At 45.2% G+C, this 18,976-nt stretch overlaps 2 protein-coding genes across 3 annotated transcripts; one reads left to right on the top strand and one right to left on the bottom strand.

The window, feature by feature from the left end:
- Positions 1-89: 89 nt before the first annotated feature.
- On the bottom strand, positions 90-5,319 carry RPL9 (ribosomal protein L9). Its single transcript, XM_064418377.1, has 8 exons — positions 5,239-5,319; positions 4,847-4,893; positions 4,652-4,767; positions 3,769-3,864; positions 2,949-3,081; positions 1,710-1,790; positions 1,130-1,245; positions 90-199 (listed from the first exon to the last, which is right to left on the bottom strand). Exons 2-7 carry the CDS (start codon positions 4,890-4,892, stop codon positions 1,139-1,141), a joined length of 579 nt encoding a protein of 192 aa, XP_064274447.1. The 5' UTR covers position 4,893; positions 5,239-5,319; the 3' UTR covers positions 90-199; positions 1,130-1,138.
- On the top strand, positions 5,315-15,486 carry LIAS (lipoic acid synthetase). 2 transcript variants are annotated; one of them, XM_064418369.1, is made up of 11 exons: positions 5,315-5,468; positions 6,438-6,610; positions 7,226-7,319; positions 8,085-8,165; positions 8,392-8,548; positions 10,365-10,422; positions 11,471-11,599; positions 12,097-12,242; positions 12,511-12,581; positions 13,340-13,451; positions 14,397-15,486. In XM_064418369.1, exons 1-11 carry the CDS (start codon positions 5,391-5,393, stop codon positions 14,447-14,449), a joined length of 1,152 nt encoding a protein of 383 aa, XP_064274439.1. In that variant the 5' UTR covers positions 5,315-5,390; the 3' UTR covers positions 14,450-15,486. The 2 variants fall into 2 exon arrangements, with proteins under 2 accessions (XP_064274439.1, XP_064274440.1); XM_064418370.1 differs by lacking the exon at positions 5,315-5,468 and adding an exon at positions 6,143-6,202.
- Positions 15,487-18,976: the final 3,490 nt, after the last annotated feature.

Genomic DNA, 18,976 nt, shown 5'->3' with positions numbered 1-18,976 from the left:
GCAGGGTGGACCCACTGTGCAATCTGCTTCTCTAAAAGCCATCAGGTTCATGCAATCACCATTTTATTCTTTAAAAAAACCCAACAAACTCAAGATATGAAATATAGTTTATTTTACTGACATCTAATGTTATCACCTTGTTCACAGCTGGGATTGCTGGACAATGTCTCATGGTAAAATACTGCTGGGATCCAGACAGCTGTAAATAAAACAAAGAGCTTTTAGAAAGATTTTAGCAATGCAAATGCGAAACTGAAAGTTTATAAGCATTTGATGTTTATTTATCTGATGATTTTAATGCAAGACAGACATTAACAGTTCAATGAACTTCCTTGATTTTACACAGACAAGATTACTTAAAGATGCCTTCAAGCACAACAGCTCAACTGTTCAACAAATGGAGTAAGTTTCTCCATTTCTCAAGGCACTTGGAACAGTACCAAAAGTTAATTTTTCAGAGGCTTGCAAAAGTTTGGTATCTGGAGGATGATTTTAAAAAAAGTGGGTTTATGAAACTTCATCTACATCCTGCTTCTAGCTTCGGTTCTCAAGGCATACAGCACAGAATGCATTAAGTTCCTTTAGCAGTTAAAATTCCTAAATGATCCCCACATCATCATACTCAACTTCAGTAACAATGCCCATGGACAATGTAACATGTCCTTGTTAAACTAACCTGTTTACCAGCATTTACACACTAACTGCTCAGAAGACTTTTACATATAAATTGGGTGCTGTCCACCATTTTAGTGAGGGCAGTGTCCAACCAGGAGGAACATTAGTCTGAGGTCTTCTCTGTAAATAGCTGTAAACCAGTCAGGCCAGGTCAGCTGTTTTTAAATCCTCAGCCAGCACACTGCAGCATGCATTCACAATGCAGTGTACAGCACTGGAGAACACAGGTTTTCTCCATACAATAACAAAATGCCAAGTTGATGAAAAATGGAAAACTGCTGTTGAAAGACCTACCAAAATTCAAATTTTATTATGCATCTTATGACATCTTTTACAACAAAACTTCACCCCTATTGGGAACCTGTTTAACCATGGCCACGTTGAAGCAGATAAACCTTGTCAAGTCCCCATCTCTCCAGAGAAGATGTACAGTGTGTATTAAGACAATACCAACCTGTGAGTTTTACTCATCTGCCTGCTGCACTGTTCCCTTCTCAGAAACATAGATACCATCCAAGAATTTCCTGATATCCTTGTTCTTGACTGTGGTGGCTTGCTGGATCAAAGCAGCTGCAGAGCAAGTGAGACTGTTAGCACAAAGCCAAAAGGTCCAAGCCAACTTGTAGCCTTTGTTTATGCTCCAGTATTTCATCTAACAAACAGGACTGTCACCGAGAGACAGGAATTACCAACTTTAAATCCTGTAAGGTCTAATAAAAATAGGATGCATTTCACTGAGCTCAACTTGGTGCAGCAGCACTTCATTACTGCACACATGTACAACTGAAAATCTGAAAACTTTGGTGCCAAAAAGGCCATAAGTACTGACTTGAAGAAGAAGGTTCTGCAGACTTGTAAAAACACCTTTAAACTTAGAAACAGAGTCAGAAACTAAGAAAACTAATTACAGTGACTAGAACAAAAAAAAAATCTGTGCTGTTGTTTACCTCAGGATTTGAGGTAAAGAGTTTGCTAAGCTGCCATCTTCAGATAAAAGTTTCCATACAAGTTTCCAGGCATCTACTTTCACAAACCTGAATTGGAGACCAGCTCAATGTCATTGCCTTCAAGGATCAGCTCATCTTTCTGGGCTTGAGATACTGCACAGGTAACACCTATGGAAAGGCAAACACATAATCCACACTGCTGAAGGTGTTAAGTCTATTAAAGAAGCAATATTAATGTCCTGTCCCAATGGTGGTTCCATCTCCACAGGCTTGTGCTCATTAAGAGCACGCCAGAGTCAGCAATCACAGAACCATCAAAAGCCACTGAAAACCACCTGTCCCCTGTCATGTCGTGTACTGTGTTTACACTAGCCATGGTGCAAATACTCACACGGAGTAAACATGATGGTATTCGAGAATCTAACAGGAAACTTGAATTTTTAAGGGGAGTAACAGAAGTTTTTACAGTTTCTTCTATTTAATCAACAGATTATCAGATTTTAAGCCAGCCCAATACTAAGAGTAAATGCTGATTTAAAAAAATAAAACAATCAAAACCACCCTTAATATCCCACAGTAAATCAAAAGCCCTGTAACTCTCCTGCACTGTTATCTACCAGTGTTTTGGGACAAGTTCTGGTGCATTCCTCTACAGTCACCCCAACACATCATCAATCACATTAAATGTCCTTACCCATACCCTCACCAGAAATGGAATTCGAAAAAACCAAATGGATAAGGGATGTCTTTCCTACAGTCTTTATGTAACTCTGTTTGACTTGTTTTGTTGCCTCCTTTCAGAAGTTTAATAAGCTCCATCAAACACCTGCCTGTTAAGACATTTTACTGAAACTCCAAATGTGCAAGATGTAGAAACAGCTAATAAAACGATAACTTCTAAGTTTATTGTGAATGCTCCTAGATAATCAGCAAGTTCAAACTAGAACATGTTAAACTGGTATGAAACTAGTTCATGGGCAGTGTTTTAAAACAGAAACGCAAATCTAACACTAAGCAGCTGCAGGTCACCAACTATCAACACTGTTAAGATCTCCCAGTCACTGAAGTAAATGCTGGATTCCTTGTACTACAGTAACTCACTCCAGACTGGTTGTTAGCTAACTCTCACTAGTAAAATTACAGAGGCATTATTAATTATAAATCTGAACAGTGGCAACAGTGTCCTAAGAAGATTACATAAATTCAGACAAGCACATGCTGCTCCAACAATTATTCATCCTTTCCCACTCTCAGTGGCAGAGCCCACAGAAAACAGCTTGGAAAGCCTAGTTAAAACCAGCAGAACACATCTCCAGAAACAATCACCTGGCCTCATCCTCACTCTGCGAATGTACTTCTCGCCCAGGAAGTTCCGGATCTCCACCAGTGAGCCGTTGTCCTGGATCACCACGTTGATGGGGAAGTGAGCGTACACCGACCTCATCTTGTAGCGAAAGCCCTGGGGCACAGGACACACCGGAGATTGGAAGCAGAACACGTGCACGAAGCTTAGAGGAGAAACTAAAGCCAAGGGGTAGCAACAGCTTCTGGAAAAGGGCAGGACACTGAGCCCAGACATTCATCCTTTCCTCCGCCCGCAGAGCTTGCCTGACAGCAAAGGCAGGACAAGAAGCAAAAGGAGAAAGAAGCTGCATCCTGGATGCTTAGAAACGCCCTCCCTCCGTGAAGTGAAAGGCTCTCACTGCACTAACTACAGCACTATCAGGAGCCCCGGTCACGGCAATGACTGACATCGGACTCCAAAGCTTTGGAATGCTGAACTCTCGCCTTATTAAAACTACACTATATACACATTATACTATATTCAAGAGAGATACTATAATATAATATATCGTACTTCTAACTACCAAAAAACCCGTGATTGTCTCCCATCAAGACACACAGCCTGGACCTGACAGGCTAGTTAACACAAACAATTCCACCACAATGCAGTTACCTAACTCCTTCGGGCGAACAACCTTCCCAACACATTCCACGTGCCACAAACACAGGAGCAGCAAACGAGGTGAGAATTGTTTTGACGGCTCTCTTCCCTGCCTCTCTCACAGCTTCCCTCAGTGAGGGCATGTGCCTAGCACGAGTACCGAAAGGGGCAGCAGCGATCTTGGCTCCCAGCAGAACTTACCAGAGTGACTCCCTTGATCATGTTCTGTACATGGCTGCAAATTGTGCGGACTGTTGCCAGCTCCTTTCTGTTACCCCACCACTTGTCAACACGCAGCTGCAGCAAAAATCACATTAACAAAGCTTTCAGCTACACTTCAAAACCAGCAATAAAATAATTTTGTGACAGATGAGGAACAAAACTTTGAGATAAACTACTTAAAGCCCACCAAACAAAAACACGGAACTGTTTTATTTGACAGACTACTTACTAAAGACCCACCTGGTGCCTGTATTTTAAATCCTAACCTGAGACAGGGGAGAAATGTTTGTTTCCTTCAGGTCTTGCCACTAACAAGTCTTCAAAAGCTGGGGTAGTTAAATATACAATCTTGAGCTAAAGGATGCGTTAGCATATTGTTCTAAAGTCTGCCCCCTACGCATAATCAACTTAAACGAAACACTGTGTGTGGATCCACTGTTTTAATGGAACACTCGATCCTTGTGAAACAGTAGCTGAAATCACTCTCCATATTTTCTTGTACTTTTCAACACAATATGAAAAATCATGCATTTATTTCTTTCTCCTCTCCTAACATAACCCTCAGTTTCTGGAAACCCAATGAACTGATTTTTATCCTCTAAAAGAACCAGTTTGTAGAGCAGCATACAGTAATCAACCCCTCTCCCTGTAACTCACTACAGAAGAATGCAATCCACGTATTTCCACTCCCACAGCGCCCGAGGAGGCCCCACGCTTCCGCCAGACCAACCTCTCCCAGAAAACACAGGAATACGCAAAACCTACCCGCAGCTGAACATTTTTGGTCACTCGCCTACACCACCAAGAAGTTTTTAAGGCAACTCTAGATCTCCCCTCTGTCTCCGGCCTGTTCAGCACTCACCTTCTTGTGCTTCTTTCCCAGGAGGGACAGCTCCACATTGATGTGGTTAAAATCCCTCCTCAGTGTTCCTCGGGGCCCCTTCACAATGACCGTGCGGCCCTTCAGCGACACTCCCACTGCGGACCAAAGGCGGACACGCGTTACGGGCTGCGGGGCGGCAGCGCCGGGCGCCTCCCGAACGCGCCGCGGACTGACCTTGCTCGGGGATGTCCACAGTCTGGTTGCTGAGGATGGTCTTCATCCTGCGGGAGACAACGAGAAACGCTGGGGCCTCTCTCGCCCTCGTGCCCGCCCGCTCCCCCCTGCACGACCCGGCGCTGCCCCCGCGCTGTCCCCGCCGGGCCCCGCTCCCCGCAGCCGCGCCTCCCACCGGGCCCGCAGCGCGGCGGCCTCAGCGGGGCCTTGTCGGGGAGGCGCCTCAGCGGGGCTCACAGCGCGGGGTGCGGGACAGGAGGCGCCGGCGGGACCCGGCGCCGCCCCGGGGGGCTGCCCGCGCGCGGGCGGGGCGCTGGGGGGCCGAGCGCCGCGGATGGTCCCGGATTATCCCGGGGATCCCGGGCGAGCCCCGCCGCACCGCCAGCCCTCACCTTGCAGCGCACAGCGCCAAAAGAGACAGCGCATGACGTCATCACGCATTTGTAGCCGCTCCGGGCTGCGTGACGTCATCGCGCCGGGGAAGCCGTCTGATAGGCAAGAGTAGCCGAGCCGGCCGAGCGCGTCGATCGGGCCGGGCGCCGCCATGTCGCTGCTGCTGCCGCAGGGCCGGTGCGGGGCCGCCGCCGCCCGGGGGCTGCTGGTGCCGCGGGGCCGGGCCCGGGTGAGTCGCGCCGTGCGCCCCGGGGGGGCCGCGATGCGGTACGGCGGGGCAGAGCAGGAGGAGACGCTGTGCGCGCAGCGCGGTGCCCGCGCCCAGCGGGTCTGTGGCAGAGCCCGGCACGGAGCGGCCCGGCTCCGCACGGACAGCGGGCCCCGGCCCCGCTCCCGTGGGACAGCGCCCGGGAGCCTTGGCAGAGCCGCTTCCTGCGGCCCCAAGCACCCGAGTGACCCACAGAACGTTGTTCCACAGAATCTGTGGGTTGGGAGGACCTGTGAGACCACGGAGTCCAAGCTGTGACCCCACGCCGCCTTGCCAAGCACACAGGGCACTGAGTGCCACATCCAGCCTTGCCTTAGGCACCTCCAGGGACGGTGACCCCACCGCCTCCCCGGGCAGCCCATTCCAATGCCCATCACCCTTCATGGGAAGAACTCCCTCCCGCTGTCCGAACTGAGCCTCCCCTGGTGCAGTTTAAGACTATTTCCTCTCAGCCTGTCGCTGGCTGCCTGGGAGAAGCAGCCCATCCCTGCCTGGCTCGAGCCTCCTTTCAGGCGATTGTAGAGACCGGTCAGTTCCCCCTGAGCCTCCTTTTCTCCAGGCTGAACACCCCCAGCTCCCTCAGCACAAGCCTTGTGCTCCAGACCCTTCCTCAGTTCCATTGCCCTTCTCTGGACAGTTCCAGCCCCTCAATGTCTCTTGCAGTCAGGGGCCCAGAACTGGACACAGGGTTTGAGGTGTGGCCTCACCAGTGCTGAGAACAGGGGAATTGAATTGTGTGTTACACTGCATGACTTGGTGTGGTGTTATGATGGAGAAATCTGTTACATGTAGCTTAAAATAAAAAGAGGATTATACATTTAACTTAAAAGCTATTACACAAAGTCTGCATTAATCAGCAAAAAGGCAAATTGTTGTCTAGTGATCCCACCATGTTTGTTACTAAATAAATCATAATTTTGCTTGTTTTAGGTGTTAGGAAGCCATGTGTGTAACCAGTATGGAACATCAGGTTCTTTACCAGGGGAAAAAAAAGAGCACCTGCAGAATGGACCAGACTTACAGGACTTTGTCTCTGGAGATCTGTCAGACAAGAGCACATGGGCTGACTATAAAGGCAATTTAAAGCGTGAGAAAGGAGAAAGGTAATAGTGATTTTAAACAGCTTTAGTTGCTTCCCAGCATGATCTTGAGTGTTTAATAATAACTACAAAATTTATGCTATGCATCTCCATTAAATTCCACCCTACTGTGTTGCAAATTTAAGGATTATTCAAGAAAGGACAAGCGTCATTAATTTCAAATCCATAAAAATGTGGAGACATGGTGGTATGTTCTTGAGTGCCAGTAATTCAATTACAAATATACATCAGTAGGGGAATCTGTTGAAAAAGTACTACTGATAGAGAAAACAAAAAATGTTTAACTCCCCATATTTGCAGTTACAGAGTGATCAGACTTTGTGATAGCTGTGCAATATCTGCTGCAGTCTCCAGTGTGGTGGCACTGTTCAATCCCTCTGGAACAGTGAACAGTTTTAAACATTTCAGTGACAACAATTCCCATGCCTGAATGTTGGAAGGATGACAAACAGGGAAGAGGAGTCTGATCTGGCCATGGATGATGTTAACAATAATGGCTGAACTGCATCAGTTTTCAAGGGACCTTTCCTTGTTGGGATCTGTAACACATCAAAACAAATCTATTAATTCACTGTGTAAGTAGTTTATTAATCTTTATGCTTGCTTGGTATTATTCAGACTGCATCTTCCTCCATGGCTGAAAACAAAGATTCCCATGGGAAAGAACTACAATAAATTAAAGAATACCTTGAGAAGTTTAAATCTTCATACGGTAAGTCTGGCACCAACCAAGTGTTCCTGTAGAACAAAGGCAGATTTTACATTTTTCTCTGTGGAGGACAGGTAGAAATCATGTCTTGCATGATCTTCAGAGCTGAAACCAAGCCCAGTGCTATCCCTTTTGCTAGCAGTAAATTTTACCCCTAAAGAATAAGGGTAAATCCAACAGATTTAGTGTTTTTTCTACTGTGATTTTAAATACTGGGGTTTACTGCTTATATCACCAGAGATTGGAAGATGCTATGTGCAACTATTTTTAATGGAGACACACACAATCTCAGAGTTACATACTTGATTTTCATGAAAAGAAACTGTGCAGATTTTCTTAATTGTACTTTCCAGGTAGTAAAAAGCAGTGGGAATGCATGGAGGGGATTTGTTTATATTTTTTTTTTCAGACTAAGTTATTAGGTTTTTATGCTTTAATGAATCACATACTTTGTGAATATTTTATCAGTTCTTAAATTTAAAATATTAATGTTAATGGTAGTCTGTGCTAATTAATAAGACAGTTATGTGACTGAACAGTTTTGGAGTTTTGAAGTAGAGAAAATAAAGGTAATGGATATCAGGAAGCAGTTCTCTTCCTATCTGTTCTACTGACTTGTTAAAAACGGCAGGGAATTGTTAACCTCATTTATCACAGAAGGAATTATGTTTTGTTTGTAGGCTACTATTAAAATCCATCAGTAATATAATGATTATTTTCAAAAATAATATGGAAAAATCCAAGTACAGTACAGCCTTTCACCTTCAGGTATGTGAAGAAGCACGTTGTCCCAACATTGGGGAATGCTGGGGAGGTGGGGAGTTTGCCACAGCGACAGCTACTATTATGGTAAGTCATTAACCATTTCCCAAGTGCTCTGCTCATGTCTGAGCTGTTTGTGCTCTATTGTTGGATCTTTACTGTAGTGGAGTGGGTTTATTACAATAAATTTAGAGTAAAGCACTGTCCTAGTTTTTTTTGCTTACTGTTAGGATTTATCTGATGTAGCTCACGCAGCTGTTTCCCAGCTGAGCAGTGGTGCTGTGTAAAGGGAGGAATGTCTCTCGTGTTGCAGCTGATGGGTGACACGTGCACCAGAGGCTGCAGGTTTTGTTCAGTGAAGACTGCCAAGAACCCCCCTCCGCTGGACCCGCGGGAGCCCTACAACACAGCCGAGGCCATCGCGGCCTGGGGCTTGGACTACGTGGTGCTGACGTCTGTGGACAGAGACGGTGCGTGCCTGGCTCTCCTGTGCCCCCTGAGCTGTCACCAGTGCGTGCCTGGCTCTCCTGTGCCCCCTGAGCTGTCACCAGTGCGTGCCTGGCTCTCCTGTGCCCCCTGAGCTGTCACCAGTGCGTGCCTGGCTCTCCTGTGCCCCCTGAGCTGTCACCAGAGCGTGCCTGGCTCTCCTGTGCCCCCTGAGCTGTCACCAGTGCGTGCCTGGCTCTCCCTGTGCCCCCTGAGCTGTCACCAGTGCGTGCCTGGCTCTCCTGTGCCCCCTGAGCTGTCACCAGTGCGTGCCTGGCTCTCCTGTGCCCCCTGAGCTGTCACCAGTGCGTGCCTGGCTCTCCTGTGCCCCCTGAGCTGTCACCAGAGCGTGCCTGGCTCTCCTGTGCCCCCTGAGCTGTCACCAGTGCGTGCCTGGCTCTCCTGTGCCCCCTGAGCTGTCACCAGAGCGTGCCTGGCGCTCCTGTGCCCCCTGAGCTGTCACCAGAGCGTGCCTGGCTCTCCCTGTGCCCCCTGAGCTGTCACCAGTGCGTGCCTGGCTCTCCTGTGCCCCCTGAGCTGTCACCAGAGCGTGCCTGGCTCTCCTGTGCCCCCTGAGCTGTCACCAGAGCGTGCCTGGCTCTCTCTCCCTGTGCCCCCTGAGCTGTCACCAGAGCGTGCCTGGCGCTCCTGTGCCCCCTGAGCTGTCACCAGAGCGTGCCTGGCTCTCCTCGTGCCATCCTGAGCTGTCACCAGTGCGTGCCTGGCTCTCCTGTGCCCCCTGAGCTGTCACCAGAGCGTGCCTGGCTCTCCTGTGCCCCCTGAGCTGTCACCAGAGCGTGCCTGGCTCTCCCTGTGCCCCCTGAGCTGTCACCAGAGCGTGCCTGGCGCTCCTGTGCCCCCTGAGCTGTCACCAGAGCGTGCCTGGCTCTCCTCGTGCCATCCTGAGCTGTCACCAGTGCGTGCCTGGCTCTCCTGTGCCCCCTGAGCTGTCACCAGAGCGTGCCTGGGCTCTCTCTCCCTGTGCCCCCTGAGCTGTCACCGGTGTTCCATGGCTGCACACAGCCCCAGGAACATTCATCTGCACAGCTGCCCAAGAGAGCTGTGTTAGAGGAGACAGCAGTGCTGAAACTTTGCACAGTTGCTGCATATTCTCAGTATTTCTCCATGTCTGGTGAAATACAGCAGAAATTACGCTCTTAACAAACATAAATAAATACTACAACACTAAATATTTTATAACTAATTTTTAGCAGAATGCATGTGTATACACCACGTTCTGTTACTTGGATAGCAAAAAGACAGACAATCATATACAATACCATTACAGAACTTCCTTCTAAACACTAAACCTGGAATACAGTATATGTAACAAAACTGAAAGTTGTGTTTTCCTAAGGAAGTAGGAAGTAGCTTCCTTGCAGTAGCTCCCTTGTGGTGACACCATATAGGTGAGGAAAGCCCTTGTAAAAACTCTTCAGTATGATGGAAAGTCCAGTGGCTTCAAATCAAAAGAGCACTAATATCTACTTCTCACTTTTTGTACAACTGTTTTTCAGACCAGAACCATAAATAGGTAAAACCATCCTGTGCTCAGGGAGACAGGGAAGCTAGAGACTGGTAAATCTGAGCTCTGCCCTAGACAATCACAGTTAGATTTTGTGCAGAGGCTGGAATGATACCTTTTGTAAGTCCTTGGCTTAAGTGGTGAGACAAGACTGGCGTTTGACTGCTTTATTATTTTGCATTTAAGGTTTGAATCGGATGGGTTTTTTGGCTTTGCTAGTAAGTAAATACATTTCTTGAACAGAAAGATTAACTGAATAATTGAAATGCTTCTAGATATGCCTGATGGCGGAGCGGAACACTTTGCAAAGACAGTCCGGCATCTGAAAGAAAGGTGTGTCATCCATGTGTTACTGTTAAAACTTTAGAATGTGGTACTGCGTGCAGGTCAAAGCTCCTTTAGCTGGCTTATTCCAGGGGCCAGGCAAATACAAAATCTGCCTCTAGCCTGTCTGTGCCCCTTTTTTTTTCCTCTCTTTCTTCATCTTTCTCATAGAATGGCCCCAAACTGTTTTGAATTTGGATGCCTTTCCAATTCATCCCAGGCTTATTAAAGCTAAGCACTGGATTCTTTCTTTGAGCAGACAGCTGGTTTCCAGGAAATTAATACATTCCTCCGAGGTATGTTCATTCCTGAACCTTGGGCTCGGACACAGCAGGGTTAGGTAACTCTGTCACCATGTGACCAAAGGAGTCTGGTTTCTCACTCAGCAGTGATCAAACTGCTTTTCATTTTGCCTCAGTGGCCATTTCCAAGTCTGTGATTGTACCTTCCTGCTTTCCCTGGCTGTGCTGCCTTCACCCTATGTCGGTGCCCTGTATGCTGTTCAACAGCACACTCGCCTGCCTGCAGACCTCATTTGTATAACTTCATTTAAGTCTCTTTATCCATTGTATCTTGGGGCTTGAAGGGTTCCTGCAGTTTTCCCCAGCCGCCTTTTTGAGCTGAAATCAGGCTTCTGAACACAAAGACTAGATTTTAGACTACGAGTCTTTTTTATTCCAGTAACAGAATTATAGCTCTTCTGTATTTTGGAGCTATGATCTTAAACAAAACAAGTTCTTGATTTTACTGATGTGAGCTGAAATACAGCAGAAGCCAAATAATAAATATAAAAGCAATTCCAACAGTCTCTCAAACATTTGCATGCACTGTTTATATTTTTTTAATGTGTCTTTGTTGCATGTTAACTTAACACGAGTTTGTTATAATGTGTTTGGAGAAACCTGTTGGTTTAGAATTATCCTGAATTAACTTTGCTTTGCTTAGTGTCATATCTTCAGTTATGGGGGTATGGGTTTTTTTAGCTGTCTTGAGTTTTTTGGGACACAGGGTCACAAAATGCCACAACGTATGTGTTCCTTTTGTCTCTCGTTTTCAGGAATCCAAAAATCCTGGTGGAATGCCTAACTCCCGATTTCCGAGGAGACCTTAAAGCAGTGGAGAAGGTCGCCTCGTCGGGGCTGGATGTGTATGCGCACAACGTGGAGACGGTGCCGGCACTGCAGAGGTGAGCAATGGCTCTGGGTGTGCCGGGCGCGGAGCGGGGCCGGGCTGCGGGGCGCGGAGCGGGGCAAGGTGTGGAGCGGGCCGGGGAGCGTGGCCGGGCTGCGGAGCCGGGCGTGGAGCGTGGCGCGGAGCGGGGCCGGTGTGTAGCGCGGTGCGGACCGTGGCGCGGAGCTGGGCCCGGCGTGGAGCGCAGCGTGGCGCGGAGCGGGGCGGGCCCGTCCCCGTTCCCGTTCCCGTCCCCGTTCCCGTCCCCGTTCCCGTCCCCGTTCCCGGCCTGCCCCGCGCGCGCCGCCGCCCAGCCCGCCGGCAGGGGGCGCGCGCGGCGGTCGGAGCCGCCTGAGGGGCCCCGCCCGGCCCCGAGGCGGTGTCCGAGTGGGCGGCCAAAAAACCTCTGCTCTGCCACTCGGCAGAAAGCGGCAGAACGCGCCTGTCCTGGCGTCTCTAACTTCTCTGTGCCCTTCCACGTGTTTTTGTCCCTTGTGCTGGAAATGTGCGAAGGAAGGTCCGCGACCCCCGAGCCAACTTCGAGCAGTCCGTCCGTGTGCTGAAGCACGCTAAAGAGGTGCAGCCCGGCGTCATTTCCAAAACCTCCATTATGCTGGGGCTAGGCGAGACCGACGAACAAATATATTCCACAATGAAACGTAAGTTGGTGTTGAAGTAGATGCCAGAATTCAGAGGTATGATTTTACTGTGTTGGAAAACAATTATAAGCATCATTGCCTCTACATGACAATCAGTTTGCTGGTGCAGGAAATGTTTTCCAAGTTCCATTGAAAAATAATTTGGTTAAAAAAGACTGAATTTCTGAAGTATTTTGTCTTCTTATAGCTTACAGGTTCAGTTTGACAGGTAAATCCATGATTTTCCTTGTGATCCTTCTGCCACTAACAAGGACTTTTATTTTTCCAGTATTGCGGGAAGCAGATGTGGATTGTTTGACCCTAGGACAGTATATGCAACCAACAAAACGTCACCTAAAGGTAAAAGTGCCGTTAATTTACAGGCAGAGTTAAGGTGTGTACCTTACACAGTCATCCTTACTCTAACTGCAGATGTTGGGGAAATTTCCTTCCTTGTTGGCGTAACAATGATTATCTGTTAGAGGCTCTTCACTAAAAATGACCTCAGCCATCTAACCCCTTCTATCTTCTGCAGATTCCCAGTGCTAGTTTCTGCTGTTAGCCAGGGAGACAGCTGGAGCTGAGGCATGGCTCTGGAAAACAAGAGCTTCAGTGTATGTCTCAAACATAATTGCTCAAGCCAGTGCCCCTTCACTGTCTTACAGCCTCTCCCCTAATGGTGCCACTTCAGCTGGGATGTTTACCATTTTCTGCTTCTGCAGTCTGTCCTGAAATTCACTCTCTGTTCTGTTCCTGTGTTTCACTGAATTAACTGTGTTAGTGAAGAGATTTGTAGGATTATTGTGGTTTTTCACTGACTTGGACAGAAAAAGAGGTTTTCTGGAAAGGACCATTCAAAAACAGAATGAAGATGGTTGTAGTGGATAAAGCAACAACTAGAGATTAAATTCTGAACTTTTCAGCTAAATATGTAAAACAAATAAAATACATTTGTTTGGTAGAAAGCAGAGCAAAAATGCAGTTTGTGACTTCACTGATGAAAGCTTTGGAGTGAAAAATTTTGAACTTGCAATATAGTTGTATTTTATTTCACTGTATGCTAGCTACAGCAATTTCCTTTGCATTAGTACCTGAGCAAAATTAACTGTTTTCCCCAGGTGGAAGAGTACATAACTCCTGAGAAGTTTAAGTACTGGGAAAAAGTAGGAAATGATCTTGGATTCCATTACACTGCCAGCGGGCCTTTGGTGCGTTCTTCCTATAAAGCAGGTAAATCACTGAAAAGCATTGGATTATTTAGCATGTAACATTTTATTATACAAAACTAAAACAGTGAAGTAATGTTGCAACAAAGTTTACCTTAGCTCAAGGACACCTCATATAGTTACCAGTATTTTTAAAATTACTTACACTATTTCCTGTAGGTCATCCAAATGCATCAGCATGACAGTAATTAGAATTCGTACAATTGCAGTGCTGCTTAACTGATTTTTTTTTTCCAAACCTATTCTGTATTATACTTAATGTGTGAGGCAGGATAGAGGGTACCATATTTTCAAGTTTTCCTTCACATTCTTCTCTTGGATGCTTCTGGGTCAGCGAGGTCTCTGGTTGGTTGTGTTGCAGTTTTGTTGCTTTAGGCAGAATTTATTTACAATGCTTTAAAAATAATAGGAGACATTTACAGCAGTGCTCTTTCTGATAAAGCACTGGGTATGAAGTAGCAGCTGATGTTAAATGGAACTGTTGTGTAGGTACAACATCCTGCTTTTTCCTAAGGAAGGAGAGAGAAGACTCATCTGGGGTACTGTGCTGCTCTGTTTTAATGACAGCTCAAAAAAGATTTATAGCAGGTTTCACTATAACTTGCTGATACTTTATGAAACAGGAATTAAATTTTAATTAAATTAATCCAGTTTTGCCTGTTGTAATGCACAAAGCAACAGAGCTATTTCGGAAAACTGGACAGAAGGAAAATCAGGATTTTGGGAGTGGAGGGATTGTGTGTTGGGTTATAGTTTTGAGGGTTTTTTAGATCCCTGCTGTATGTATTGGAAATGCTGTTATATATAACTGAATTCCTATAAGACAACTGGTAAAAACAATTGTATTGTAGAGTAGAACACTCTTGTTAAACAATAATGTATTCTTCTGCCTTATTTTATTGAAGTATCTACAAATCATTTTGGTGTCTCTTTTTCTCCTTTTAATTAGGTGAATTCTTCTTGAAGAACTTGGTAGAAAAAAGAAAGACAAAAGCCATCTGAAAATGAGAATGAACCTATTTAAAGCAGCCAGTTTTAAGAATCCTTTTTCAGTTTATAATTATACTCAGTTCCAGAAATGCAGAAGAACAGATGGTAGCTATATGAATAAACTTACTATCTTTCCAGAACAATTTTTTCCTCATCAAAACGCATTATTTTACCTCATTTCTCCTGGCAAGGCTACAGCCACAGAATACTTGAGTGTTCAGCAAAAAGACAGAAGATTGAACCGATTTTGAAAGAGTGATGGAACTGAAGTGGAAGAAACAAACATAGGCTGGGAACAAAGATTTATAGGTCTGCTACAGCAGTCAGCATTGCTGCAGTTAATTCCTGTGAAGGTGCTGCTAGTAATTGGAAAGGTACTGATACTTTGGTGTACCTTTCTCTTATGTAACATAAGCTTGCAGGGGCTCTGGGAACTGTAGGAGTTCTAAAGAAAGACTCTGTGTGATAATGCATCAGATTAGGGCTTTCTTGAACCATGCCAGAGAAAGTTCAGTGATACTCCAAGACAGTATCTCTTAGCTGCATCAGAGAAAAAGAGCTGTGCCATTCTGATAGCTAAAGCTTTTCCAGAGCTTGCATGTCTCCAAGTGTGAGCCTTGGTATGTACAAGGCGTCAGCAAAAGTAAACAAAATGTCCTTTCTGGCAAGACAATTAACCTTGTGTAGATGCCATTAATTTAAACAATTTGGAAAATCAGAGTTGGTGGAGGTGCATAAATGGAGCTACCCCTAATTTATGTACATGACTGCAACAAGCCCCGCTGAGCTGCCCTGATGCTTTGGTATTGAGCATGCAGAACTGCAATCCTGTACCGTGCTCCTATTGCATGGCCATTGTCTTGTCATTAAAGGAAAGTTAAAACCCCAGTGGTTGTGTTGGGTGGGTCTGGTTACTTGCCCCTTCAGGCTTGGTCTGGCTGCTAAATCTTCGTGCAGAGAAGTGAACCACATTGTGGGTAAAACATGAGATCCACTGTATGTCACACTAAGCTCAAGCAGAAATAAAAACATGGCATATGCTACATTAACAGCTCTACCTGCCTCTCTTTACAGCAGTAATACTAATGATTCTCTCCCTAATGCTCAGCTATGGACATTAAATACCATCTCTGCACTAACCTGAGCTGTATCTTTGTCAGGTTATTTGGGAAACAGCCCAGCATTTTGCTATCTGGCCCAAAACTCCCATCATGCAGGTAATTCCAAGACTGGCTTTAGTACTTCTCTAAACTCCTGGAGTCTGTAGGAGAGTGGACCCTGCACACTCACCAAGTCAGCAACATGATAGAAGGAAGACATCTACCTAGATAATATATAGGAGAAACTTTTATCTGTATTGTACAACTGAGGCTAGTGATGCCTCAGCTGACACTTCACAAAATGAAGTACAGCAATATTAACCCCTTATGAAGACAAAACTTTAACCAAGAAGGGATGTACTAATTCACCAGTGTAAGGGGAAATGTGAGCCATGAGGAACAAAGGGGAAGAAGGGATAAAAGAATAGCTGTACTTTGTAAGGGCAGAGAGACAGGCAAGGCTGCTTTTTTTTTAATAAACAATATTATTAATAAATTTTAAAAATCAAAAGGCCTGATTGCTAGTCATGGAAAGCCCAGGAGTATTTTGAGCCAAAAATGCTCTGCTTCAGCTAAAGTACACTTAAGTGCTAGAGCAGGGAAAGGTTATCAACCATTGCAAGGAAATTCAACATTCCCTCCACTGCAGCAGACAGAAGGTTGCAACATCAACTCCAGGATACCCACACATTTAACATCTGCCAGTCTTTATTAGAGGTCCTACTGTAAGGAATGGTTTTGGCTTGCCTACAGAGCAGATTTAACAGAATATGACTTTAGCTTCTACCATGTTACTGCTCTTTCAGAATATCAACACCAGAAATACAGAAAAAAGGAGCTCTGAGCCATTATCAAACAAGAGAACATTCCTTACAGTGAGAAAAATAATGTGTCTTGAGACACAGTCCAATATTGTACATGTTAAAGTTATCTTGTGAGTTGCTGGGTAGTTCAGAAGATGATCTCATGCTCTTACACAACTGTCTGCCAGCTGTCTGGTACCAAGTGTCAGAAGTTACACAAGCTTTTCTAGCTGCATGTTTTGCTGTGGATTCTAGACAAAGTCATACTTTGACTTCATAGACTGGAGAGGGTCTTTGCCTGTTTTTTTTTTGTTTTGTCTGGGGACAAGCCCTGAAGTTCTTTTCCTAGCTACAAATTCCTGCTTGTACAGGCATATGACTTCCTCTATTGCCCATTCAGTTTTTTTCATAACTGTGTGTTAAAGCACCAAACTCTCACAAATAGCCTTTTTGTAATTCAGCACAGGTTTCATGACTGTTTAGTTGAAGTTTGGTGACATTTTCATTTTGTGTGTCAATCACACCATTCTTGTCAGTTTGATTCACAAAACAGATGTAAAATATTTTAAGAAATATTAATCATCCTTGCAACCAGGAAAACATTAAACTGAGTTTTGGGAATAAGATGTAGAGTTGATACAGATACTTTAAAAGAATGAATAGTCTTTTTGGCATCATCACATCAACCTACTACACTGTCTGAAACATAATTAAATGTTATTCATAGAGAACTGCTGCACCTTCCAGTAACTGTAAGTCCTTAGGTGACCTGAACACCGGCTTTGTCAATTTAAAACCAGTTTTGAGTATTTTCCTACTTGATGAATAATTAATATTGGTGTCCCCTCCATTAAAAAAGTGTGAAGCATTTATGCTTCTTTACTACCACATGTGGTAACTTATTGCAGGTGTTCAACTTGGAGCAGAAATTTTAGCTTCATTCCAGCATTCCTAAATGAGATCTCCATTATGCTTCCTGCATTGTTTAACAATTAAATTTCAAGTTTAGATCTTGAACAAGATTATATCACTACAAAAACCTCAAATGAGAAGTGTAAACTTTTTGGCCAGTACAAAATCTCACCCCTAACTGCTCCTATAATAAATAACCTTGGTAAAAAATGTGTGTTCTATTCACTTGGAATATTCTTGGCTGCTATTGTATTCCTGGAACCAGACTAGTTTCAGCTGCACAAAAACTGGAACACATACTCAGAACAAAAACATTACATCGTGCCTGGCACTTACAATTTGTCTGTGTACATCTTGGGTAAGACTCAATTTGTGCATTCTGTATCATACTACTTCTAGACTTGCATTAAATCCTGATTTTCTTCAGCTGTTATATTCTTGTATTTTTGCAGTGTAAAGCAGTGTTACCATGGAATTGCATTTTAAGAACCCTGTAAAAAGAATTTCAGGGCACAGGAGTCCATTGGGCACGTTACACAGCTCTCCTCCAGAATGACAAGCTATAACATCCATACACAAAGATTCAGTAGCACTAAACCCCATCTCTTACATGCACTGCTCAAGCTTTCATAAGAGGAACTCAGGTCATCTCCAGTTCTTATTTCCCTGATAACTGTACTCTGAAGACAATGGCTTATGATTCAAGGTGCTGCACAAGCTTCTGAAGCTCTTCCTTTTGGTCTGTGGTAAGGTTCTCTGGCATATATGCAAGGACTGTATTGCTGTATCCTAAAGGAATGCCCCACTGGATTCATCCCCCAGTCCCAGTTCTCCCACTGAAAGAATGCAGCCACCAAGAAACGAAGTTGACTCTAAGAAAGCAAGGGAAATGCCAGTTTTACCTCTTACTGCTCTTGAGAAAGCAAAGGGGGAGCAGCAGATCCTAAGAGAGGGAAGTGAGAGTGATCCCACTGTAATGAACTTGGCCATTCTTTAACATCTTTGTGACTAACCCACAAGTCACCATTCAAGGCTTTGACTATTTCTGCAGGAGAAACAGGGCAGCAAGAGTGGAAACAACACTTAGTTTTTCCATCTCTTTGGGATGGCTTGTGCAAAGCCACTGGAATCTCAGGAATGCTTTCATATTCCTAAAAGGAGCAATTCTTCACAAAAGAGTAACAGCTCATCCTCTGCTTCAAACTGATGAAGACAGGTCCCATACAGAGGCACTACTATTGCAGGTGTGTGCAAGTGTCAGAAAGGCATCCTGATTTTCTGACACCTCTACCCACACTCCTGATTAAGATAGGCCCTGAAGCAGTGCTGTGCTAACCTGAACAGTCAAGGACAAGAGATCCTTGGAGTACAACTTGTCAGCACCCTCTTCTTAATCCCAAAGGAGCAGTGACCAGCCTGCCAGCCTGCCCTCTTGGGTGCTACAGGGCCAGAGGAAGCCAAGAGGGCTCTCACCTGCAAAACCAGGGATCTGCCTCTTGGATCACAAACTTACCAGGGCTGAATTGCAACCCTCCCTGCATCCCAGGGCTGTTACATGAAAGCAGCACTAGTCGATAGGAAGAAATGGCATCATGAAAGATGACAGTTTAATTTTAAGCCTCCATCATTCCCACTCACTTTGAGTGGCTTTTGATGTGTGAAGAATCTTACAGGACAAAAAGCCTCAAGCATATTTGCCCAAAGTGCTGGATGATTGCTGCAGA

This window comes from Passer domesticus, chromosome 4 (genome assembly GCF_036417665.1).
Source record: "Passer domesticus isolate bPasDom1 chromosome 4, bPasDom1.hap1, whole genome shotgun sequence".
In the NCBI taxonomy this organism is placed as follows: Eukaryota; Metazoa; Chordata; class Aves; order Passeriformes; family Passeridae; genus Passer; species Passer domesticus.
This window is presented reverse-complemented; position numbering and strand designations above follow the sequence as displayed.